The 27172-nt window shown below is 38.8% G+C and overlaps 1 protein-coding gene across 1 annotated transcript in view; it reads left to right on the forward strand.

Annotated features, from left to right (window-relative positions):
* The window catches only part of pard3aa (par-3 family cell polarity regulator alpha, a), a 444866-nt gene that overhangs the window by 230306 nt on the left and 187388 nt on the right, over positions 1 to 27172 (forward strand). Inside the window, exons 10-13 of the mRNA XM_084398765.1 lie at positions 1419 to 1558; positions 2857 to 2985; positions 21776 to 21964; positions 22322 to 22492. Of these exons, the coding sequence (XP_084254891.1) occupies positions 1419 to 1558; positions 2857 to 2985; positions 21776 to 21964; positions 22322 to 22492 (629 nt within the window). The remainder of the gene's footprint in view (positions 1 to 1418; positions 1559 to 2856; positions 2986 to 21775; positions 21965 to 22321; positions 22493 to 27172) is intronic.

Here is a 27172-nt window from a genome sequence, read left to right on the forward strand (position 1 = left end):
CCGTGTCCTGACCATTACTCTTTTCTCTCCGCTTCTCCTACATTTGCCTATTCGTATTCATTTGGCACTCCCAAAAAGGTCATTTTGTGGACAGGGAGCAAATTGCTGTGCATACCCTGCGTCTGAGCCCCTAACTACATTTTCCAGGATTTAGTAACGTCTGTGGCAAGCTGTAAAGCTCAATTTGCCTGATGCATGTGCACATCAAGACCCTTCAAAGCCTGCGTTCGGAGGGAGTCGGCCCTCTTTTCAATAAGGAAAGGCAAATGCATGCATCCTGTAGGACCTGGCGTGACGACCCGAGCATGTAATGTTACTGTCCCGCTGCATTTGTAAAGCGCGTGCCGCCGAAACACACGTGTCTAAATTTGAAATCACACTGCGGTTACGCCGTGCACCCAGATGGGTTCGAAACGTTTAATTATGGTGGCCTGTGTTGCCATATGCTTGGCTTTTGCCTGTGTAATTTGTATTTGTGCGCACAGGCGGTCATGGAACACACTTTTTTCTCTGTGCTGTTAACGGACTTAAAAATATCCCGTCGGATGGGTTCAGATTAGTTATTAGATACAGTAGACTTGAGCAGGACTGCAATTTTACTGTGGTCGATGTGCAATCCAAGTGACAGTGTCAAATATAGAATTCACTAAACGTTTGCAACGCTTTAGCTCAACGCAAGGGCCAATGACTTATATAATGACTCATATATATTTATATTTTGTGTATATTTATGTGTGTGTGTGTAAGAAGACTCTTCTGCTCACCAGGGCTTCATTTATTTGATCAAATATTAATATTATTAGCATGATCCTTCAGAAATCATTCTAATATGATGATTTGATGCTCAAGAAACATTTCTGATTATTATAAGTGTTTTTGTGATACCGTGATTCACTGCTGCTCAAAAATGTGGGGTGTTTTTTTTATTTGATTGTATTCAGAAATTAATTATTTTATTCATCAAGGATGCATAACATTGAACAAAAGTGACAATAAAGGCATTTTTAATGTTACGAAAGATTTATATTTTAAATAAATGCTGTTTTTATGCACTTTCTATCCATCAAAAAATCCCCCCCCCCAAAAAAATGAATGATGGTTTTCACCAAAATATTATGCACGTTTTCAACAACCCTTTTAAATGACTCACGTCAGCGTCCACTTTTAAAACCTTTTCACAGATGAAGCTTTGCTCACATTATAGTCTTTATTTAATAATGAACTTATATTGATGTTGGTGTCGTATGGTTTTGAAAAACCTTTAAACAATTTTTAAATTACTAAAAATATGTGGTGTAAAAAAAAAAGCAAAAAAATACAACAAAAACGCAATCATCTTCTCAGTCTGTCGTCACTGTAACAGCATGTTTGGTCTTTAGTCATTTACGTGTGTATTGTTTGTCATTTCTGCGCTGTAGGTCCGGAGGGCTTGGGTTTTAGCATCACCTCCAGAGACGTGCCCATCGGCAGTTCGGCCCCCATATATGTGAAGAATATCCTCCCCCGTGGAGCCGCCATCCAGGACGGCCGTCTGAAAGCTGGAGACCGGCTGCTAGAGGTGAGAAACACTGAAGCTGTGGAGCAGCACATGACCTCAACTTCCTGTACAGACATTTCACCATAATAGACCTCATGCGAAACAAGCGCGCAGCCAGCCCTCTTTAGGATATTGTCTTTGAACTTCCGTTTTTCCGGTCGCTCTGTATATTTCTATGGCATCGCTGTCGAGGAGTAATTATCTGGTGAAGTGGATTTACTTATTGTAGAGTACATGAAAGTTATCATGAGCATTGTAATATTTAAAGCAGATGTCTTAACAAATGGCAGTAGACCGGGAAGATTTTAAAACGAGCCGTTCATTCATAAATGCGTAAGATTGCAGTGAAAATACAGACCGGAAGACAAAAGACATTGAGTGCTGAAAAGGGGTGGAGCTACAAAAGGCCTATTGAGCTTTTCTTATATTAAAAACAACAACAACAAACTCCTTCCGTTCCCTGTGTCATACAGCAGTACCGACGACTCATTGTTTTCCAGAGGATTTCCCTCCTTAGTTCATTCTGCTTGGTCTATCGGAGACGAGATGTCTCATTGTTTTCCTCTCTCCCTTGTGAGATGCACTTTCCTTTTTAGTTTCGGAAAGTAAATAATGTTCATAAAAGAGAATGGACAAAAAGAACTATGCCTGATGGCTGATTTACAATGACAGCCAATCAACAATGGCCATTTCATTTAGAAATGGAGCAGAACACCTGCAGGCTCTCATGCCAGATGCGACCGTGGAGCCAGAACGTCATCCATTTGGCTTAACAAACCCTGATTCATCGCTTTAATGGAGTCGAGGCCTTTCAGAGAGCCGGCGGTTCACCCTGGGCCTTTATGTTGCCATAGAAATATGAGGACTATCTCCTGTTGTCATGGTCACAATAATGCGACTGCAATTAATTGAAATGTTTGATCAGATATAATTGCACAGAATGCAATTTGTGTTTTATTTGTTGCTTTATTAAACACCCTTCCAAATGACAAAAAGTGCCACTTTTTCACAGGTCAACCTTAAATACTTTATTTCATGAATCTGATATTGAGAACATTATGCATTAAATAAACTTATATGAGACTTGTATGTTAAAAATAAAATAAAAAACTGCATCCCAGGCATGATGCACCATTCCCGATGCACTGATTTTATATACACTTATAATATCCTTTGTAATATCATAATATATCGTTATAGTATCCTTTAGGATTTATTGTGTTTGGTTTAGTGCATATGGTTTACAACATGTATTTGAAAAATATACTGGCGGAAAAAATATATATTATTGTTAAGACAAATGTTTTGTGTGTGTGTAGGTGAATGGAGTGGATCTGAATGGGAAGACTCAGGAGGAGGTCGTGGCTCTGTTGCGCTCGACTCCCATGGGAGGCACTGTAGGTCTTCTCATCGTCAGACAAGAGGACGCTTTCCTGCCCCGCGAAGTGGTGAGTCACACACTCTTTCACACACACACACCTAAATGTGCAACCTTCTTAAAATGGCTTAACAATGGCCCCAGTAAAACGCTCTCTCGATATCACACAGAGTTCATATAGCACCATGAAATGGCCTCTTCAACTCCTTCCCTGCCTCAGGCTTATTTAGGTCACATGTGTGGCACAGAGGCAGCTGCCACCCGCCTTAACTCATTTTGAAGTCATTATTATTTCCATAATAGATAATTCAGGAGTGCAAATGAACTCCAGGCTGCCTTGACATTTGTATGCAGATTTTTTTTTCTTGGTCGACATTCCATAAAGATCTTCTTTATTGAGTCAGTGTGGAAGGTTCCCATTGGCTGTCTCGATGAACTGCTGTTTACAGCATCAGTAAAGTCCCTGCTTTGCACTTACAGGGTTCCTATGCAGTATGATCAAGTATGGGATCTGATTTTAGTAGTTTCCAGGTCTGGATAAGGATGGGAAATGTTTGTGTATCCAGACTACTGCCCCTATTCTGTTTTATAAAATTATACGTATCATATAAGCCAGTGCGGGTTTAGGGATTGTTTAACATGACTGCATTAATTCAAGGTGAATATTGTGAGTCTCTTCACTAAAGGGAGTTGGCAGTCATTTAAATCAAATTGTACTTTGCTGTCTGGTGTTCGTGCAACATCAACCTGCAATTACAGTATCAAATGTCTCAGCGGTGAATATGTTCAGGCTTTTTCTCATCATGTAAGAGTAAGTATTCACTTAGAGAAAACCAATAAAATGTAAAATAATGTTATATGGGTGAAAACTTTATGGGTGAGGATTTGGAAAAGAGTGATAATGGCTGATAATAAATGAATATATATTGCAAACATTGTAATTTTATTCTATCATACCCTGCCATTATTTTGACAATACTATTTTAAAACTTATAATATGAATTTAAAGTATTCAAAATGTATGCAGTGAGTGAAAGTGTAATCCTATATTAACTTCATCTAGGTTTGATGTGTTAGAATATAACATGCATGTTAACAATTGAATTTTAAAACTATTTATCAGATGTTAAATATGGTCTGAAATGTGTAGGATAGTGATAGTTTTAGCAGCGTTGATCACTGGCAGATTTTCTTGAAAATTAAACCCAAGTAAAGGAGCTTTTAGCTTGATTTCCTGAGTTGATCCGTTCTGAAATATGTCCAAAGACAGTTCATAATGCATCAAATTAGTGGTGTGTCATTTCATTTACAGAACTGCTGTGATACAACGACCAATGCAATAAAAGTTCTGGATTAAACTGAACATGCTTTTAGTGATAATCACTGGGCAAGTGTTGCGAAACATGCAAGAGGAGCGTCATAATATCGCCACAGGAATGTCTTTGTCAACCAATGGAAGATTCCCAGCAAAGAGGGAACGTTCCCTGAACTTTGACTAGTTATGAACAAACATTCTTCCAGAAACATTAATAGAATGTTCGTTCAAAGTTGTCTGTTCTTTAATAATGTTCTCAAATCATTAGCACAGCAACATTTATACATCGTTCGTGGAATTTTTGTCTGATTTTTTTTTTTAAATGTTCTTGTTTCAGAATGTTCAGAGAATGTTCCCATAATGTTTGCAAAATGATCAAATGGAATGTTCCCATAAGGTATTGATTTTTGGAGTGATTGAGAGTGGTTGGAGATGAGCTTTGACTTTCTTTCCTTTGGCTCAGGCAAGATTTGATTAAAGACTGCCATCATGAAGACACACTTCCACAAACTCTCCCACTCCACCTCGTTTCTCATCAACTCCCCCTTAAAATTTGGAGTTTAAGACATCCGAACGACAGGGGTGGGAAGAGAGAAAGAGAGGGAAGAGATAAACTGTTGGATGCTTCATTACTCTTATTGTCACATTAACATTCAGGAGGCTTTAGCTTTCGCAACGCGCCCGGTTCAGGCATTAAAGGATCTCAATAATCCATACAAGTATGTTCATAAAAATCAGATTACAAAAGCATCGCTCCACCGCTGACAGTTATTGCAAATAAAGTGGAGAGAGAGAGGACAGCGGACGGTTATTGATGCTATTTTGTAGATGTGCGTGAGGGAGAGAGAGATAGAGGGAGAAAGAGAGAGAGAGAGAGAGAGAGAGCGTGATGGTTTTATATGATGATATGGGAAGGTTGTCATGTGAGCCAATCACAGTGCCGGACCATTAACGCATCATCGAGGAAGTTCTAAATCAAAAGACTGAGTGACATGCTCTGCCACAGTGACAGGTTACAGTCTAATAAATCAACAGTGCCAAGTACTTAACTTATGCTTTTTGGTATTTAAAGACATGACACAATTAACCTCAAATTAGCATAATGGCAATGTGAGAGAATGTAATAGAGCGAAATTGGACATAGTTGGCTCTAACCCCTAACACGCTGAGGGATCTTATTTATTTATTTATTTTCATTTATCTGCATGCATGCGATTAGCCTTCCAGTCGTCTAGGGAATTGCAGACATTTTACGAAAGTGTGAGCGTCAAATGCGAGCTGGCAGAGGCAGTGACTTATTGATAGGGGCGTCAGCTTTAACCTTTGCTCACAGCCGAAGTCCAGTCCTGAGGGAACCGCAGAAAAATGAGCTTTGATGCCCCCGGCCGGCCCTCGCCCTTTAGAGAAAAAGAGAAAGAGAAGCGAGAGGAGGCGGCATGTTCAGTGAACTCCAAAGAGGAATCGATGAAGTGTTGTCCTTGGAGTCTTCTGCACTCTGGGCTGGTGTTAGTTGAGTGCAATTATAGGTCATGTGCCACTCAAAGTGTCATATACTCATGAGATTACTGATCTTTAAACAACTGAGTTGTTGCTTTGTTTGCTGCTCCTGACAGGTAGATTGAGACTCGCTGACACATTTGGGTCGGTCTTGAGGGCTGTTCACAACAAGAACAAGAACTTTAAAGATAACTGTAACTACATTGGTGGCCAAAAGTGATGCCCGACCTAGGAAAATTGACTTATTCACCCTTCTTTGAAATATTATTTTAAAAAAAATTGCGTAGTTGTGCTTGTAGTCAATTATTTTGTTTATGATTAACGCAATAAAACATGACTAAATGTGCCGACATCATTTTTGGCCACGCTGTCATACAAAGAAATTATGAACACATAAAAGAACCACAACATTTATATTACATTTTTTGATGATTTAAATGAACTGAATAATAAAGAACAAATATCCCCTCCAGACATCACTTTTGGCCAGTACTGTATATCATGGATTCTGATTACCTGTTTATCATTACATTTATCAGCTGCAAAAAAATCATTCTAAAATGTGATTCCAACCATATTATTTATCTGTGCCATTATAGTTATAGTTGTGCAATGCTATTGTTTTATAATGATTTAGAACTATATATTTATCATTTTGGAAGTCCTAATGGAAAGTCTTTGTGTAAGGGGGTTTTCACAGAACCTTGGCCCAAGTGTGATTGTTCCCGGCACTTGGCAGCGTCGGTCTGGTTTCACACAGTGTCTACACCGGACACAAGCCAATAGATCTCATCAGTGATTGTGTCCACACTAAATGTGTTATGACGAGTCACCGACAGAAAACCGATGCCTTGTTTCGTTTCTGACGTATTACTCACGTCTGAGTATTTATAGTCACTTTGACGCATCAACACGGTGTCAGACTTTTGAATGCTAAAGTCGAACGCTATTGGAATAGAGACGACAGAACAGTGGAATGAAAATAAATAAATCAAGGTCTAGAGATCCGTAAAAAAAAGATGTACTTGAAACCCACCAATCCACCAAATGTGTGTGTATTTCAGCAGTGGTGTGTAACACAGTCACTCCTACTAGCCACTTTGGCAGGTTGCATTTTACATGTGATTATATACATTTTTCAATTGTAGTCTTTTAAAAAGGCATCTGAAATAATAAACTAAGTGCAATATAGTTTTGTAAAAAATATCGATTTTTCAATACCGATACTGAAATGTCTAAAACGCTTCCAATACTCATTACCCTCAGTACTCATTTATTTTTCTTATCGTGCTTAAACAGTCAAATAGACACAGGATAATGTCAAAGTGCAAGTCTTGGCGAGTATTCACGTAAACACAGTTAGTTATGTTTTAAGTGAACATAAACAGTTCAGAAAGAAAATCCACGTGTAACAGTATAATGGATCTGTGCGTCAGGTCTTAGAGTGACAGCAGCCTAATAAACCTGCTGCCAAAATATGAGATAATATTAAAATATCTATATGGCAGTTTTTCCCCATGGTATCAATGTCAAAATTGTGGCCCGTAAAAAATGCTGAGTGGCTAGTAACTTTGGGAAACCACTAGCCACAGAGGTTAAAAGTTAATGTCAAGCCCTGAATACAAAGTGGCTGCCTATGAAGGCAGTCCGGCAGCTGACTAGGCTTTGGAACAGAGTTTAGTCTCACATAATAAGACTTTAGCCAGCATAAACTCAGTCTACAATGCAGCTTATTCCAATTCAAACACATAAGGCCCCTGATGAAATGGAGAAAGTATATTGGGGCCTTTAGATTTGCCCAGTTAGTTAACGTTTTTTTTTTTTATGTCAGTTTGTTTCATTTGTAATGGGACACAGCACTGTCATGTACGTCACAAACTTTGGCAAATCTACTGACAAGTTGTTCTTTGGACGTGGGCCATTGAAGAAGTCTTTGAACTTGTAAACAGGGCTTTGTTTTCCGCTGTTCAGTAAGAAACCTGTATACACAAACTCCCGGAAATTGTGCAAAGCTAATCAGATTGGATTTTGCAAGAGCTCCATTTTGTGTGCAACATGCATGAAATGGGCAGTGAACAGTCCGTTGGCACTCCACAACAGTGACGTCCGACTCCTTGGCATCTTAACATTTGCATCAGGTTTATTTATTTCGGAATTGGAAGAGAGCCTTGAATATAAAACAATCATTTGTGTTTCAGAAAGGAAAAAAAAAGGATGTCAGAGGAGCTGTGGATAGTCTGTGCGGTTGATGCTGAGGGAGCGAGACGGTGAAGGAAAAGGATAAATGATGAAAGTGGGAGTATCTGGGAGGAGAGGGAGGGAGAGCGAAACAGCAGGAGACGGATAGGCCAGAAGATGGAGAGAGAGGGAAAGAATGAGAGATGTGATAGGCATCTCAGGGAGCCATCAAAAACTCCACTGTGGAGAAAAGAGGGGAAAAAAGAACTGACATCAGCGGCGAGGGAGCAAACGTGTTTTGACAGACATTCTGCACTTGATGAAATCTTACCTTGCCACTTTGCTGAGACACACGAATACTCTCCGAGACCTGACAAACACCCCGCTGCTGAATTATTCATGCCAGAAAACGCAATTATCCGGCACACTAATGTGGCCGGCGGCGTGAGAGCATTAAAACAACACAACACACACACAAGCAATTCCATCGTGTAAACACAAAGCCCACCGCGTTCTCCTGCCGGCTGTCTGGTCGGCGCTGGCCGCAATTTAACGTTCCTTTTGATCTCCCAGTGTGCACTGCGGCGAGCGCTCAGAAGTCACGCGTGTTTGCGACCGCTGCTAAGCCACAGTGATAAGCAGAGATTGTCTTCTGCAAAAGAAATAAGTCATTGTGAAGTCTTCAACCACACCAGAGACGAGGAAACAAAGCAACCGAAATAAATAGGAATTACCTCCAAAGCTTTGGCTAAAGATGATTGGCTAAAGATGAAGCTTTTTTCTTGGAGACTCCTGTGTTCAGTTTGATTCCGTTTGCTACTGTTAAGCTATTTTTGAACACAAGAATGCACCTCACTAAGAAATACATTCAACTTCCCTAAATGGGTTCTATCTATTTCTTTAGTGTGTATTGTTGCTGTTTGAGCATGAGCTCAAAGCTCTGCAAAGTTACAAAGTCGCTCCAGCGGGAGCTATTCTCTATATCAGTGTCAGTGTCGCTGAACTCCCTGAAACTGTACTCATTGTAGTCTTGAGTTTTCTACCAGGAACGAACACGTCACAATATTTCTCATTTAAATAATTCATACACAGAATAAAGAGACGGGGCCTGGTTGAGTGAGTTAGTAATGTAGTGAAACTGGCGGCTATGGTGAGGGGCGGGGCATTTCCCAAACGCACTCAGCTTAACCAATCACAACACACTGCTCCAGCCGACCAATCAGAGCGCATTGGGCTTTTCAGAAGGAGGGGCTTCATATAGACAGGAACTAAACAGAGCGTTACTGACAGACTGGGAAGAGACGAGCTGCAACATTGAAAAAGAATGTGTGTTTTTTTGAAAATTCAAGCATGAAAACCTGACAGAGGCCAAAAGCAAAATCAAGACCTTGAAAAGGGGCATAATATGATTAGTCATTCAGGCAAGACACACCTGAACACAATGAACCAATAAAACAATAAGAATGTGACACAAGAGACAAGGGAAGCACATGACGGGAAGGGAATTACATGAGAAAACCTAGGCTGAATCCGAAATCGCCCCCTATACCATCATATAGGGCATTATTCAAGGGGACATTCATTTGTAGTGGTGTCCGAAAACACATTGCACCGCAATAACGTGTGTACAGCCAGTGTACACTCAATGACTGTCCGAATTCACTCTCTCGATTTCATGCAGTCCTTCAAAGTGATCAGTATTAGTGGACTAATGTAGGGCAGCGGTCCCCAACCTTTTTTGCACCACGGACCGGTTTAATAACAGACAATATTTTCACGGACCGGCCTTTAAGGTGTGGCGGATAAATACAACAAAATAAAATGATACGACCAGCATAAAAACTGGGGTATTTTTTAAATATAATAAAAAACGTGAATCCAATGTGTAGGCATACTCGCAACTTTATTAGCAGTGTCCTCGTAACATCGCGCCTAAAGACAACTGAGAAAGCCTGAACACAAACAAAATGCCCCCCAAAAGAAAAAAAATCTCCATGTTTTTGGTGCTGATGCGTACTGATGTAATATGTAAGGGTGGCGCTGCCAATAAAGCACTTAAAAGCTGTTACAATGAACCGGCAAAATGAATGATTATGAATATGTAAAATATAGCAGGAGACATTTTAATTGTTTACTAATAAACCAGTTTTTTATGTCAGTGTCGGCTGGAAAGATGAAGTTGACGATGCTTACTCGTGATCTTCGCAGTAGTGAGATGCGCCAGAGAGAAATACACATTTCATACGGATTACACAAGCAGAGAGCAGTCTGTTTTCTTTCGTTTTGAATTGTTCTGTTTAAAAGTAGAGATTTCAAGCTTTCTATACATGTCTCAGGTCTGTGAGGCGAGTAGGCTACCTTATCATTGAGTTTCGGTTAATTTATGAGACGAGCTCCAGTTCACGCTCCGACGCCTCCGTGTCGTGATTATCTATTTTCTAATATATTTACTTATTATTTATTAAATCCAGACAATTGGTTGATGAAACATTGATTAAAATTTAGATACAATTAATACAAAATAAAATTAAATTTAAAGACAGGCTTTCTGTTTGAGGTCTCTGTGAAAGTTTTAAAGCAGTCTTTTAGTGCCGCTTTCAGAGCGCTCACGTCCGTAAAGGAGAACTGTCCCGTCTGTAACATTTTTTTTTTTTTTTTTGTGTGTGAAATACATTTCTAAATAAACTTTTAGTCCAGTGCGACTTAGGCTATATATGTTTTTTCTTCTTCATGGCGCATTTTTTGACTGATGCGACTTGTACTCCGGAGCGACTTATAGACCGGAAAATACGGTAAGTTATTTATTCTTTCTGTGCGGCCCGGTACCAAATGTCCCACGGACCGGCCTTAGACTAAGCTAAATTACAAAATAAAAAACATGAAAAATGAAAGTGAAAACAAAACTCAAAACCAATTGTGACACACACCTGTAGTCTTGACCACAGGAAGCCTCCATTGAGCCTTTGGATTTTTTTTTTCATGGTAATCTTGATAGATCAGAAGGAGATCTCTGAAGCAGTTTTGAGTTGGTTTGCTTGGAAAACTTGATGTCAAAGCTTGTTTTGCACTCTTGAAACTATTTTATATGCATTATTTTGGGACTCAACTTCCCAGAAAATAACCCTATGAATGACGATGAGCTTTTTGTTTTCATGTTCCAATAATGCACCCATCTGTAGTCAATTGCAACTATCTCCAAGTTGGAGTAGATGCTCACGACTGTTGGCTTGCTCAACAACAGCAACTCGTCAATCCAATCCAAAATCTGGCAGAACGGTCCAGATGACAGGGTGTACGGGAACGTCGTTTCAGCTCGGCACAGAATAGTAATTAAACACTACATTAAATTCCTCTTCATGACCAGTTCAGACTTTTCACGGATCCATTAGAGGCTGAATCTGCCAAGCTAAGAGAATCTTAATTGCACAATTAATTTGAACGCTGATGTCTACTGACAGTTGGATTTACGGTGTCTATTGAGGCCAGATCCAGACAAATGTGTGACAGGTTCTATTTTAATTCCGCTGATGAGTTGGCTTGATATCCCGCGAGGGACGCCCATTTTGCCAGTCATCTAAAAATCTGATGTGTTTTTCAGAACTTGTTTCAGAAAAATGCAAGTTATTGTTATCGACTTATTGTTGCTCATTTCCTGTTTTGTTCCAATTTCTTTTTTCCAACGTTTCTATTTTTACATGTGGTTTGGAAGGATTTTGTGAATGTTAAATTGCTAGGAATCGACAACAACAATGCAACTTTTGTTTTCTCATATGGTCACAATTACTCTCAGCAGATAATATCTTCGTTTTTCAGAATCTCTTTGTACACTCGCACTCTGTGTACTTGGTCTTTCCCAGTGCCAACAGAAAGGTCAAGCCACAGCATTTATTTCCCCATGCAGCCATATTTGTTTTGAATCTGTTCACTGGATGTGGGAAACTTTAGTAACTCACAGGGGGAAGAAATCAATTCAGCATGTTACCTGGACACTAGCGCAGTTGTTAAATGAGAGATTGCCGAATGTGTTGATGGGAATTGTTGAGGGAGCTCTTTTGTAAGCTCTGGAAAGTTGTAAGTATGTTTGTTCCTGTTCAACAAGTGCCTCTGATTGCCATGACAGCATGAGTGTGTTCACCATGGTATACTACCTACTGTTTTTAGAGGAAGTAGTATGCAGTATGGCAGTATGCATGTCATGCACATCTTCTGTATGTACAGTATGATACATCTAAGTGAAAAGCACATTTTATGGTTTCAGAATCAGCAAGTTAAGTATAAGGGTTCACTCACACAGGACACATGTTTTGCTATTTTTTCCAAGTAAATATGTGTAAAATGGAAAAAAAAATTACTGTTGCAGTGCATCTTGCTGTTTTTTGAGCTTCACACCAATGATTGTCAAGCTAAAAGAAGCGGAACTTTTAAAACGTACATTTATAAAGTTAAATGTATGCAAGGAAGTGACATGACAATCACATTTCGGTATGCAAATAGGTCTAAGAAATAAGACCAGTTATAATGTAGTGCGCGCATATTATGTTGTCATCATTGTCTACATTTTGAATGCTGAACATACTTTGAGATTTTTAGAATTTAATCTTAGATTTCTTAAGCAAAAACAAATGTGCCCTTAATAAAGTTAATAATAAAGTGCCCTGCATTGTAATGTGTTTATTCTGTCTCAGTGTGGACGGAAGGCCAAAACGGAGCGAAAAAGATGCGTTTTCAAACGAAAACATCTTAGTGTGGACAAGGCCTCAAATGAAAGTTTTTGCAGGATATGTTGTATCCACAGGTGTGCGCAGGTTTGCTGTGATTTTAAGCCTGGTGTATGTGTTGATTGCACACGGGTGTTTTTTCAGCTCTGATTGCTGACGAGCCGCACCAGAAACAAATGACACTCTAATGTGAGTTTTACCGGCAAAAGACTCAAAGCTGCGTGTGTCCAGATCTGTTGTGTTTCCATCCATTTGACTGTTTCCATAGCAACGGGCAGTCGAGGAAGTGAGCTTGGGCAGGAGGGCACAGTTTGATTAAGATAATAAGCCCCTTTCTTATTCAATGGGTGTGTCTCTGTGGTTTTGTCCCAAATTACAGCCGGTTTGTTTCATCTGTCAGAACCCTGACCACATCCCGTCTGTCTCCACCCCCCCCCCAAAAACCCTCAGAGAGAATTAATAAGACGAAGACCAAACTGTCAGTGAAAGTCACAGTCTGATGGCCTCGTCTCTTTATCCAGGGCGGCGTGTTCTGTCTCTAAAAGAGCCTCTGATATAATTATCTGTCTGTCAAAGTTCTGTTATGGCTGTAAGCCTTCGTCTTAGTCACAGTGAGGTAATTCACCACAACTTCTGCTTACAAGGTGTAAAAGCGAGACCTGCGGTCCTGTCTCTGTCCTGGCAGCCATTAGCATGAGTGTTTCATCTGAGATGTCGTGACGGTAAAATGAGAACAGAGCCGCTCCGGAGCCAAGATCGCTATCAGGATCTATTTGTGACTTGGCAGTCTTTTGGGGAGTTTTTTTAACAGCGACTGAATTATCACGTTCACTGGGACCTTGGCTCTCTCACACCTGCCTGGATAAATGCAGTACTGTAAGACCCTTAAATCACTGACATATTATTCATTGAGGAAAAAGAAAAGTCTTTGAAAGTTCTGAACAAGGTCTGTATTGTATCTGAACTTATTTAGAATGATTTGGATAATCATTTTGGAAGACGCAAACCATTTGCTTCCTCATGCCGTTATGTAGACCTACATGGTAATGTAAGCCCGTCTAAATCGGTCCAATGGTGGCATCCAATAGAACGGGTGACGATCTCTGCATTACTGTCTTTCCACGCGGCAAAGTAATTTACGTCCTTTTAAGCTTTTATCTGACCTCGAATAGTTCAGCAATACATTTGATTGTTCTATTTAACTCTTTACTTATATGTTACCCGTTCATATTAGGAAGCTATGTTGCTTTGAGGTCCTCACGCCTTCTGTTTAACGCGGGTCTCACGATCACAAACTCACCAGCTTCGGGCACTAAACAGAGGTAATCGGCTATACCTGAGATGGTCACATTCACGTTTACACAATTAAAGATATTTTGGTATAGCCCCCGTGGTTTTGCATTCACTTGAATTTAAAGTAACGTTTACTTCAGGCAGCGGTATGGCCACTACTACAGATATAAGCTGACCAACATTACTTCTCTTATAATAGCTTTGGATTGGCCATGCTGTGGTTTTCTACGTACACTTATCTAAAATAACATTAAATTAAAACCGAGGTAAGACACACCCAGATTTAGATTGGTCAAGCAGTATTTTTTCATTAACAATGGGAATTTGCATTCAGAGTTTACACCTTTTGAGGGCCGATGCCATTTGCCTGGAAGACACGCCCTCCTCTGTGTGTACGTTATCTCTAAACTCTTAAAAACTTTATTACCTTTTGGTTTACTTTGGGAATGAGGCCTTTGTACCAGTCGCACTGAGACATTTCAAATGATACCAAACATGTATAATACTGTATGATAATTATTCACATTAAATCATATAGATTCTTGGGTGAATTTTGGTGATCTCAGCATGAGAGAGAGAAGGAATGGGGGAAGAGGGAAAGAGATGTAGATTAGGATGATTCTTAGGTGAGACTTGCGTCTCAAATGGTGACGCTAACTTCACAAGAGAGAGCTCAAATGTTAATGTCCTTTGTTTTCTCAGAGAGTTGCCCTCTCTTCCCGTTCTTCCAGTTTTTTTCTACAGTAATAATATATCAGCATGTAACTCTGGGTGAAAATTAGACAAAATTATTGTAAATTAGAATCATTATTAAGTGGTGTGACTCCTATGTTGGAACTAACAACAGGTTGAAAGAAGGTAAACATCTGCATGGAGTTACATTGCTACAATAAATGAACTGAAATTCAAGCATGTTTCAAAGTCTGAAACTACAATCAAAAAATCAAAGCTGATTCATATGTCTTGAAGGTATCAGCATAAACGCTGCTTTTGACACAGCAGGTCAGAAAACCTCCAAAGCGGCAAATGTGACATCCATTAACGGCTCATCCCCATCTCTTCTCCACCCAGAGCCCGTGTGTTTTAGGATAGTCGAGCATCGAGAGACACTCTCTCTCTTAAAGCACAAACCCTGGCATCCCTACTGTGAAAATTACCCCAACCGTCTCCATTAGCCAGACTGGCACGCTTAAAGTTAAATTGCTTGCTCGAACCCCTTTTACTCCCCTGAAAATGTTCCCTTGTTGTTTTTTTTTGTCCCCTTTCACTTCCCCCTCCCCCCGTATGCCGTCCCCGTCACCAGCGCTTTTGTGGGTTGCATTTGCAACATGCCAGTTTGCGGTGCTGAACCCCAAGCCAAGTACTCCCACAATTAAACCTAATATTGCAAAGTGCATTAGAAGACAATAGCATTCTGCGTGCATTTTTGTTTCGCAAAACAGTTTTGTGCTGCCACCTGTTTTTGCTTAGCACTTTTTTCTCTCAGCTGTGACAGCAATTAGCCTAGCTGTTCATATGGAGCGTGCTCTGTTATAGCGCTGTACAAGCCTGATAAACAAGCCAGTTTAGAGCAGTTTTGGGACATGAGAGCTTGCTGAGAGCATGTGGTGAAGTCAAGCACAGTTAGGTCTCAAACACGCTGTTGTCCTTGTAGCAGAACATGTTTATATATACAACAAAACACTGGTAGTGATCAAAAATAGGCTGATTATGAAACATAAAGGTGTATTGTCAGCTCATTACGAAAAATCAAAGTGGTGTTGCTAACATTTTTCAGATTTTTCATTTGACCTTCTTCATTGGGAATTTGATTCCTTGTATAAATAGGGTTTTTGGCTTCACCTCTCCAACCATTGGTGTCACCTTCACTTTAGGTGCTGACAGTTCTTTCGCTCCTCGCTTTGAGAGTCTCATCTAATCTCTTTTTCTCTCTCTTTCTCGGGTCTTTGGGTCTAATTGTACCTGAAAGTCTTGAATGTGCATTAGTCAGTGTTTAATATGCAGGCTTTATCAGAAGGTGGCGGGCCAAAGAAACAGTGGTGAAAAATTTCATGTTACTATACTTATCATGCACAGGCCTTCTTTGCAATTACATACTTGACTGATTTCTTTTAGCCTCTTAAATTCATTTCCAATGACCTTTATGTCATTGCCCCGTTTGGGCGAGAAAGTTTTAGCCTTGCTAATTGTTTTAAACCTTTGCAGCAGTTTGAAGCCAGAGAGCAACATTTATCTTTTATTCATTCCTTCCTTCCTTCTGTAATGTTGTTCATTCTTTCTTTTTTTTTCTTTCTTTTTTATGGAGCCTCTAAAGGAAGGAAAACAACGTATATAAAAAAATGAAAAATGATTTGTCAATGCTTTTGAAAACGTATGTGCCAATGCTTTTGCATTATCTCGTTCCCCCGAGAAACTTTGCTTTCTTTCCGAGCGAACGCAAAGACTCTTAGGGCAATGCAAAATGTAAAAAAAATCAAATAAAAATTCGCACGAAAATTCCTCTCATTTGTTTGTTTTTCTCATTTGTTTTTTTTGGAAGTTTGTACTGTCTGTTCGTTTGTGTTTGTACCTGTCTTCACTTGTTGTTTATTATGAATATGTTGAGTCCTGTTTTTGGTTTGTTTGTTTGTTCATTCAATACTTTATTCTTTCTTCTGTAAATTGTTTTGAAAGTGTTTCTTTCTTGTTTTTTTTTGGTTTGTTTGTTCATTCAAAAATGTATTATTTAAAAAAAAAGGTTGTTCTTCATAATTTTTTTTGTTTTTAGTTTGTTTTTCCTCTGCATGTTCTTTCTTTCTTTCTTTCTTTCTTTCTTTCTTTCTTTCTTTCTTTCTTTCTTTCTTTCTTTCTTTCTTTCTTTCTTTCTTTCTTTCTTTATCTCTTTTGTTCATCCTTTTGGTTAGTTGTTTATTTTGAATGTGTTTAGACTTTTGTTTTGGTTTGTTTGTTTGTTTGTTTGTTTGTTTTTCGTTCGTTCAATAACATACTTTCTTCTGTTAATTGTTTTGATCGTGTTTTTTCTTTTTCTTTTATTAGATATTTTGTTTATTCTTTGTTTCTCACTTTCATTCATTTATTCAGAATTGTTAGTTCGTTTTTCCTTTGTTTCTCTCTCTTTTGTCTCTGTATGTCCATTTTTCTTTCTTTCTTTCTTTCTTTCTTTCTTTCTTTCTTTCTTTCTTTCTTTCTTTCTTTCTTTCTTTCTTTCTTTCTTTCTTTCTTTCTTTCTTTCTTTCTTTCTTTCTTTCTTTCTTTCTTTCTCTATCTCTCATCAGTCCCAATGGAGTGAGAGTGAATGGCAGAAGTCTGCTCTTCTCTCTCTCTCTGTTCGTACCGTGTTCAGACGCTGTGTTATCTCTCATGGGCTCTTCTCTTCATTGTCTGTGCACTGACAGTATAATTCGAGCTCACTCTGGAAACAAAAGCATGTAATGAATGCACACCATCCAGTCTGCTTATGAATTAATTAATTACTCGCGAGCACAATGGGCCGGGTCGAGCTGCATGCTCCTTTATAACGTGAGGCATTTCCCTCTGCCAGTGTCTGAAAGAAATGTACAGTGTTGTGAAGGCTTGTGACAATGAACCAGTGGTTTGTAACACAATTTCAGACCTTCAAGCAAACTGTTGCATGTTATAAAACTTTGAGGTCAGAGACTGGCAACCTGTAGCACTGGCTTAAAGCTTCTTTCACAATGACTGGGCATATTGAAGCTGAGATTTCAGAGGTGGTGTGCTTTACTGTTTAAAGGAGCTTAGCTTTTGCTCGAGATCGTAAGTCTCTCCAGGAGGATTATACCCGTTTTATTCAGTGCTGCTAATGCACGCAGGACTATAACTGCGGCGCGAACAAACACGCTCGTAATAGTCATTTGAACAAGAATATGCACCATTTGGTAATTTTGCTCATGCATATTTCACAACTGGTTCAAGTTGGTCACGCGGATTCGCCAACAGAAAGGACTTGGAATTTTTTTTGCCTGTAATATTTCACCATAATATCCCTAATGTGAGAAATGTTGCCCCACACATTTATGTTATGCATTTATGATCTCCAGTCATGCAAACTGTTGAGGAAAGGTGTGCTTTTGCTTTTCACAGACAGGTTCATTTGTTCATTCATTCATTAATTTGTTAGTTCATTTAGGATTTTTTTTTTTTTTTCCTTTACTTGTCTGTTGTTTGTTCTTTATTACTTTGTTGGCTAGTCTTTTGTTCATTCTTCCTCACAATGATTTGTTTGTCTGTTCACTTGTTCTGTTTTATTATTCATTCCAAACTGTATTACACTTACACTCTTGCTTTGTGACGGTGAGTTTTGGTTGATTGACTTATTAATATAATCTTGGAACTTTCTCTCTTTCCTTTTGATTTATCACCACAAATTCTTAAGAGTATTATAGTGTTGTCATTTTGCCAAGGATTGTTACAGACAGAATGGCACCAAATCCTCTATAAATATAAGCTCATCTAAATAACTCGCCCAACAAAGTAAGGGAGTAATTGATGAGGCTCTGTGTCTTTACCACGGTTGGGTATTGTTTGAATTTTAACGATTACAATTCCGATTCTGATTATCGATTCCGATTCTTGTCGATTCCTAATTTTGATTCCAATAAAAAAAAAAAAAAAAAAAGACAGGTCTCTCCACACCAGTCACAGGTGTTTCTCATTTTGCACTTATCCCACTACACCACTCTCTCTCTCTCTCTCTCTCTCTCTCTCTCTCTCTCTCTCTCTCTCTCTCTCTCTCTCTCTCCCGCTGCCGACCTCACTGAACCTCTCCCCCTCACCACAATACGATTCAAATAAACATTGTTTTAATATTGTAAGGTATTCAGGTACAGAAACTGTAATCAAATGTAAATTAACACTGCACTTTATAAATAAAATATATATTACACATAGTTAAAAAAGTTATTCAGTCAAGAACGAGTGAAATTTCTGTCTTTTGTTGTTTGATTAGTCTTGTTATAGAGACTGCTGTAGGACTATTATGCTACTGTCACTTTAAGAGCTGCATGGATCCAATATACTGTTACACATGCATTTTATTTTTCAAATGTTCATAACCGACTTTGTTTATGAGGATATTTTGACATATTTTTGTGTGTATTTGTCTGTTCAAGTGCAAAAAGACGCAGAACTCGCACGTTTTGGATGTGTGTGCAGCACAGGAACAGTGTGTGAGTCTTCCTACGCTTGAATGGTTTAAAATCACATTAAAATGCACACAAAGGAATCGATAAGAGGAATCAAATTTTTTTTTTTTTTATAACAAGTATCCCATTCCTGGTCTTAAGTATCCAATTCACAGAATTGACATGAATTTTGATTCCCAACCCTAGTCTTTACTGACAACTCTGCAAACTCCTTCGAGTGCGTAAAATGTTTCTCGGTTTCCATGGAGTTGCTGACAAAAACAATGCTATCCGTCAGAGGCGAGAAGTGGCCTAAAACTCCCAAAGATGATTCTCCATTCAAAAACAGCAATGTTTCTGTCCATAATGCATATCAGTGCTAGAGTGAGCCGGTGAGAGGCACTTCATTGTGTCAGTCTAAAAGACTGTTGTCCTCTCTGCGTACTTGTGCGTGATAGGAACTAAATGAGTGTGTGAAAATCACACGCGTGAAAACCGTGTTAGCACTGCATGTGTTCTTCCTGGCGCCTTCACCTGGTTGATGGTTCTTAACCTGAGAGCTGCGATTGTCTGCTGAGAGCCACCTGGGTTGCCATGGCAACTGCTCGGGCACGGGATGATTGTGTGTGTGTGTGTGTGTGTGTGTGAGGTGTATTATGAAAGGAAGGAGAGATAGGGGCCTCACCTGAATGCTTGGCTGAATCTCTATAACTCATCTCCAGCTTCTTTGCTCTCGGCAGCTGGACTAAAGCCAAGCACCTGGCATTCTTCAACTGTGTGTGTGTGTGTGTGTGTGTGTGTGTGTGTGTGTGTGTGTGTGTGTTTGTGTGTACTGAACCTTTCTTTAAACACATTACTTTGGCTTTTAATGTATACAAGTGCTACTGAGAGTGGATTTTTCCCCAATGAATCACTCTTTTAATGACTTCCCTGATGGAAAATTCTGGTTTTGGAATATGGTAGCAGATCCAAAGTGGTGTATTAGCTGTGACCAAGATGATCTACTAGGTTTAAACTAGGTCCACTTGTTCATAGACCAGTCAGAAACGATTGCAGTGTCCAAATGCACACAATGCGCACACTATTTGCTGCATAAAGCTTTGTATTTTCTAACAATGTAATTCTGAAATAGCTTGTTCACTGATATGGAAGTGTATCTATATCATGGGTTTGAATCTGCACTGTAATTTTATTTTCCTGTGAACAACAGGAGATCGTCCACTTAATGGGTGTCAAGACAATTCTCCATAGAAACCACTGTAAACATCCTGTTTAATGAGTCATGTGATCCTGCTGTGTTAATCTCCTCACCTCTCAAGCTATATTGTGTTTGTTTTTTTGTGTTCATATTATATTCGTTGTGTTGATCTTTAATTGCATGTTATTCATGCATCAGCTATGATTTTATATAGTGTAAAAAAGTGTGTAATTTCTACACCACTTACGTCGCCAAATAGAACTGCAAAAATAGTTGGTATTCTTCAATCGTAAACACTTTCCCCATCGGTCATTGGTCGAAACAGACCCATAGCCCCGCCCTAAACTCTTGCCATAGGTTAATTTGTTGCTATGTTGGGCTATGCCTACTTCAATGCTATATAGTATGCAAAAAATAGTATGCAAGCTAAGTAGTATGTCATAATTCACATTTTTCATAAAACATTAGGTAAAACGTCCCTGGATGACCTACTTAGATTCTAAATTGTGCATCCGATGGACACTTTACTATCCCATGAGGCCACGGGAGAGGATTTATGTACAGTATGGTGTGAAACGACATAACCGACATCATAGGTCACATAACAACGACAACATGGCGGATTGTAGTACGTCCGAATTTCATTCATACTACACACATTCATTCCATACAGATCATACTTTTTTAAGTCGCAAAGTAAGTTTCAAAGCAAATGTAGTATCTACGATGCAGGATGCGATTTCAGACACAGCAAAAGTGTGAATACACATATGTTGGTGGAGTTAACCTATGAGTTGTTTACTTATAGTTGCATATTAAACTAAGTGCAAATAGCAATAGATGTCATTTACTCTGTGTAAATGGCAACTAGATTCTATTTACATTTAGTAAAAATAGCATATTTTCTTAGCGATAGCTGCTATTTACATGAAGATTATTTTCCTGTTATCACTGTAAAGCTGATTTGAAACAATCTGTATTATAAAAACTGCTATATAAATAAAGGTGACTTGACTTGAATATAAATAGCGATATATTCTATTTACACTATGCAAACATAGAAGCATTTTCGTTGCAATAAGTGTATAGATAGTAGCTTAGTAGTAAGATGCTATTTTTACTTATAAATAGTGGCAGATACTATTTGCACTTCAGTGTTGCTGTACGTTAAACAGTATGCAATAATAGCATAGTGTAAATTATTATATTTATTAGAATTATTAAATGGATGGTGCCCTAAGCCCTCACCTACCAATAACTCTACCCAATAAACACTTTATTATTAAACACACGTTAGACATTTCTACTGTTGACAATCCAGCATCTTCCCTAATTTTGTCTGGTCCAATCAGGCGCCAGTGGGCGGAGTTAGTGTAAGCAGCCTCTGCCAATAAGGCGGGCTTAGTGTAAATAAAAAACTCAGATTAAAGTGGAGAAAGTATTTTAATATTGAAACAATAAATACATGTTTCCTCCCTTAACTTATCAATATATGTTGTGCCTTTCCTTTATCTCTTTAGAAAGAAGAACAATATGATTTAATACTGACTCCGGATGGAACGAGAGAGTTTTTGACCTTTGAAATCCCTCTCAATGACTCGGGCTCGGCAGGGTTAGGGGTCAGCGTCAAGGGCAACAGATCTAAAGAGAACCACGCTGACCTGGGCATATTCGTCAAGTCTATAATCACTGGAGGAGCCGCTTGCAAGGTGAGGAGCGTCTGCGGGGCACGTCCTGATTTTGCCGAGTTAGGTATTTTGTTGATCCTGGAACAATATTCCTGTCCGAAAATTGAATAATAACCGTATCCCTAAACCTAAACCTAATTCCACCCATAAAATCCCTAAAAGCAGATGATGTAGAAGCACCTAACCCTGGCGACAAGCCTAAACTTGACATAAACTGTAAACTTCTCCCTCAAATCTGATTGGTTGATTGGAATGTTGATCCAGGAACACGTTGCACTTGTTGAAATCAGGTTCTGCCGGCGGTCTGATTGGCTACATGTGTTTTTTTCACATTCGATCTTCATTCAAAGAAAAATGTCCTTGTGTGTGCAATCACAGGATGGGCGGCTGAGGGTAAATGACCAGCTGATAGCAGTCAATGGAGAGTCTCTACTGGAAAAGACCAATCAGGAAGCCATGGAGACGCTCCGCAAGTCCATGTCCATCGAGGGCAACAAGAGAGGCATGATTCAGCTGATCGTTGCCCGACGGCTCGCTGGGAGAGGAGAGGTACGTCACACACCGTCTTTAGCTTGTACGGGAACGTCCACTGGTCTGTTGTGCTTTTTGGCTTTAAACTGTGCCACGTTTGCATTGACAACATGCCCTTGTGCATTTAATTGGATGTGCAATTTCAAATCTTAAAAGTATATATTTACAACAACAACAACAAAAAAGAAAACTGGACTTGCAGATAATATAATATAAATGAAAATAAACGTCACTTTAGTGCACATAAACTGTACACTTTCATGACTATGTTTCTTAATACACTTAAGTACACAAAAGTGCACTTTGTAATAGTGTACAATTAAACGTTTTATTTCAAAATACATTTTAAATCATTGTGTTTTAACTGCATTTTAACTGTAGGGTGTTATTTGCTATTACATTTAAAATTAATATATTTTAGATGTACGAAATTGCAACTTCATTAATTACAAATGTATTTAAATACATGACATACAAGTTTCAGTAGAAATGACACTAAATTATATTTTAGTTGCTTGTCAGTACCTTCGGCAGTCCACTTTAGCCGTATTTCAAAGACAATAGAAGGAATTGTGAAATTAAATATATAAAATGTGCTTAAATCCTACTTAAGTGGGTCAAAAAATTCACTCTAAAGTTAAATTAAATGCATTTAATATAAACTTAAACTCAAATGCATTTTAATTAAAAAAGCATTTTTTTTTTTGTTACATTTAGTTTGCACTTAAGTATATTATTTTGTTAGAAATACTCTTTTAAAAAAAGTATGCTTAAGTTGACTTTCTGTTGGTGTACTATTCATTTATTTTTCGTCCCTTTTGTTTTACTAGGAAAAACTAATTACAAGCAGAGCAGAACATTTGTGTTTGTCTGCTAAAGGACATTTCTGCAATGACACAATGAGAAATGCATTTTACTATAAAAGCCCAATATAATTTAGGCCCAGTTATTCCAAAGGTTTGTCCACTTTTTCCAGTAGGTGGCGCTGTCACTAAACCGCATGTGTGCGCTCAGGGCATTGTGGCGATGATTAATTTTGAGGAAAGCCTCAATGCGTTCCAAAGATTCCAGCTTTGCGTCCTCTTAAGCAAATGTATTTGTTTTGATGCGTTGCATGTGATTGATGTGGTGTATTAAATAAAAGTTTTTATAATATCTGACCAACATGGCCCGGAGATTATCTGACCCAAATTTGGGGATGAAAGCAGAAGGATAAATTTGAAAAGTATGTTTTTGACAAAATTAAAAATGGTGGAAAATCAAGTGCAGAATAAATTGAAACATTGAACTCTGCGTGACCCAAGAAACCAGAACAGAGTTTTGATGGCTTTGATACTACAGTATTTACCACAGGGCTACCATAAACTTTAATGCAGCATACATAATAATAAACTACCAGACAATAGTTCAGTGGCTGGTCATTAAATGCTGATTATGAATATGAGTTTCTGCTGTCCTTCCTGCATTAAGATGAACACTCAGAGTGACTGACAGTCAGAGTTGAGTCGTATGTGAACACAGGGAAGTTTGACTGCAGAAAAAGTGAATTAAAGTGAGTAGTTGTTATCAGACAGACACAGGAGACGTAGAGAGAGAGAGAGAGAGAGCACTGGGGTGTGAGCGCAGGATTGCGATCGAAAGCAATTTGACCGCTGAAATGCTCATGCTGATTTGTACTGATAACAGATGGCAGTATGAAATATCAAATATCAACTCCAAATGCCATCTTTTCCATCCCCCCCTCTTTGCCCAATGCAATCCTTTGGATGTGTGTTTGTGTTTCTTTTCTCTCTCTCTCTCTTTTTTTTTTTTGCCCTCACAGAGTCATAACATCAGAAAGTTTAATCTAACACTTATCTTTCTAAAGAATATTCGACAGACGCTTTGAAGCCGCGGCGTTCGGAGGAGATGAAACTCAGAATGATGACTGCTTATGGAAATGAGATGATAGTGTGTGACCGCACTCACGGATGATTCCCAGAGGAAAACCTTATCGCTCAGAACTTGCTCTTTCGTAGCTCAGGGGACTTAATGGAGTTCTCGTTTATGTTTCTTTTAAGTATCGGATTTTTCTTAAGGAGAAATAAAAATGGACAGTAACAAGGCAATCGTTGGCTTACAGTACTAGTATAAAGCTGTACAATGAAAATGGATACTATAACTCAGATCATTTGCTTTTGGAGATATTTGATGAGCAATGTTTCAATTCATGATGCTGAAACTCTAAAGGAGAGCCAGGAGACTCACTATCAGATCTTTTTTGATCAATTCTTTAAAAGATTTATTAAAAGAACCATTCCACAAGAGTCAACTCGCTACTCACTGATGGTTACACTGTGAGTGAACACTGTAAAGACATTGGGCCCGATTTTAACGATCTGAAACGCAAGTATCAAGCGCAAAACGCAAGTAACTTTCTGGGCGGGTCTCGGATCCGACGCAAATCTAAAATGTGTTGGTCTGAAGTAGCTTCATTATTCATAGGTGTGGTTTGGGCGTAACGTGAAATAAACCAATCAGAGCGACATCTCACATTCCCTTTAAGAGCAGGCGCGCTTGTTCCATGGCGGATTGCTATTATAACGGCGGATTTGCCAGGAGCGGTTCACAGCCGAGGAGACCGACGTTCTCGTCAGGGCCGTAAAACACAGAGAACTGACATTGGGGATGGAGAAACACACACAGATTAGCTTCGGTTAAACAGGCGTATAATGATTTGGGTAAATGTGTAAGCTAGATTTATGCCTATTTTTTCACATCTTCATGGACACAACAATGATTTCCCTTGTGTTAATATTTTTCCTTGTAATAATGTATGGTTTTCTAAAAATGAGAACTGCTGCTTCTGTGTTGATGAGAGAATCAAAGTGTGTGTGTGTTGTGCACACGCTACATTGATTATGGCCAAGCATGCACCCTTAAAATAGCATCTGAATAACATGCGCAACGCACCACTGACTTTAGACGAGGTTTCTCCTGGTCAGTGGCGGAATTGTTTTCTGAAACTGCAAAATAGCACCAGGGAACGTTTGCGCCGGAACACGGCGCCTCTTTTCACTGAACCGCTCCCGGGAGCGCAAGTTCATTCCCTAATTTACCGACGTGCGTCTGTGGAGGGAAAAGTCCGCTGTGCGTCGGGTGCAAAATAGTAATGATACATGCGTGATGATACAGTCAATTGCGCTGGGTGCAAGAATAGGGCCCATCAACCCTTTGATTACAATGTTTCATAATCTACAGTGACCCAAGAGCGACTAGATCAGTGCTTGTCATATTTCACAACTGGTCACAAGTGTTTTCAACCACATACTGTGTATTTTATTTTTCAGACATTTAAATACACATACACATTCAGAAGTTTGGGGTCGGTGAGATTTTTTTATATGTTTTTTTAAATGTTTTTTATTTTATTTTTAAGTCTCTTCTGCTCACCAAGGCTGCACTTGTTTATGGAAGCTTGTTTCCGCCACCGGATAAAAAATAATAGAGGTACTTTTTTTTCCTCACAATTGCGAGTTTACAGAATTGTTTCAGAATTGCGAGACGTAATCTCACAATTGTGAGATAAAAAGTCACAATTATCTTTTTTATTTTGTATTCTGTGGCGGAAACATGCTTCCATACTTAATCGAGCAATAATACAGTAAAAACAGTAATTACAGCAATTACATTAGTAACATTAATGACAAAGTTCCCCTGAATCACATCTGGCAAGTGACAGAACAGAATTATGCAGAGTTACAGAGTTACTTAATTATACAATGAGGATGAGACTTGTGCCAGTTGATGTAGATTTTTCTTTATCATTTATTTCATGGAATGTAAATATATTAAGCTTTTCAGGACTGCTTAAAGTTACTGACTCGAGCGATAAAAAAATGAATGGATGAATAAGAAAACCGCAAGCTTGATGTTTGATATTAAAAGACCCGAAAGAGGCCGATGCCAACTGCAATCTAACAACACTGTATTCGCACATATCACACACATTACATCTCAGAAGTCGATCAAACAGTATTTTATACATATATGACATGAGGAGTAAAACTATTTGCTACCATCAGATAATTATGTGGGAACCGGGAAAACACGAGCATGAAACCAATGAATGCATGAACTTCCGAGTCTACAAAAATGCCTTTTAAACTTTATATCGTTTTCTGAAGCAAAACTTTGGAGAATAAAACTTTGGAGAATAATTTCAGTGCTCAATGCTCACCATAACGTCTTGAAACTTGTGAAGATGAATGTCTTCTCTTGGGAATGTTTGTTTCGGTCTTCAGCTCCGGCTGGTTCGGCTCCTTCCGACGCTTTTCCTCATGCGTATATCCTTTTTTTTTGGATGTAGGACTTGTTTAGCCAACACAGATTTTTCACTTTGACTTTGATTGACTGAGCACAACTAAATATGTTAGGTGAATTTAAAGGGGTGGTTGATTATAATTAAACTTTTCTAACTTTAGTTAGTGTGTAATGTTGCTGTTTGAGCATAAACAACATCTGCAAAGTTACGACACTCAAAGTTCAAAGCAAAGGGAGATATTTGCTTTTACAGAAATCACTTTTTAAGAACTACAACAAACGGCTGGTAGAGACTACACCACATTCCTCCCGGGTTAGTGACATCACCAACCCTAGAATTTACATAAACCCCGCCCCCGGAACACGATTTATAGATTATCAAGACAGAATATGCTA

Source organism: Rutilus rutilus (assembly GCF_951802725.1).
Source record: "Rutilus rutilus genome assembly, chromosome: 24".
Taxonomy (NCBI): Eukaryota; Metazoa; Chordata; class Actinopteri; order Cypriniformes; family Leuciscidae; genus Rutilus; species Rutilus rutilus.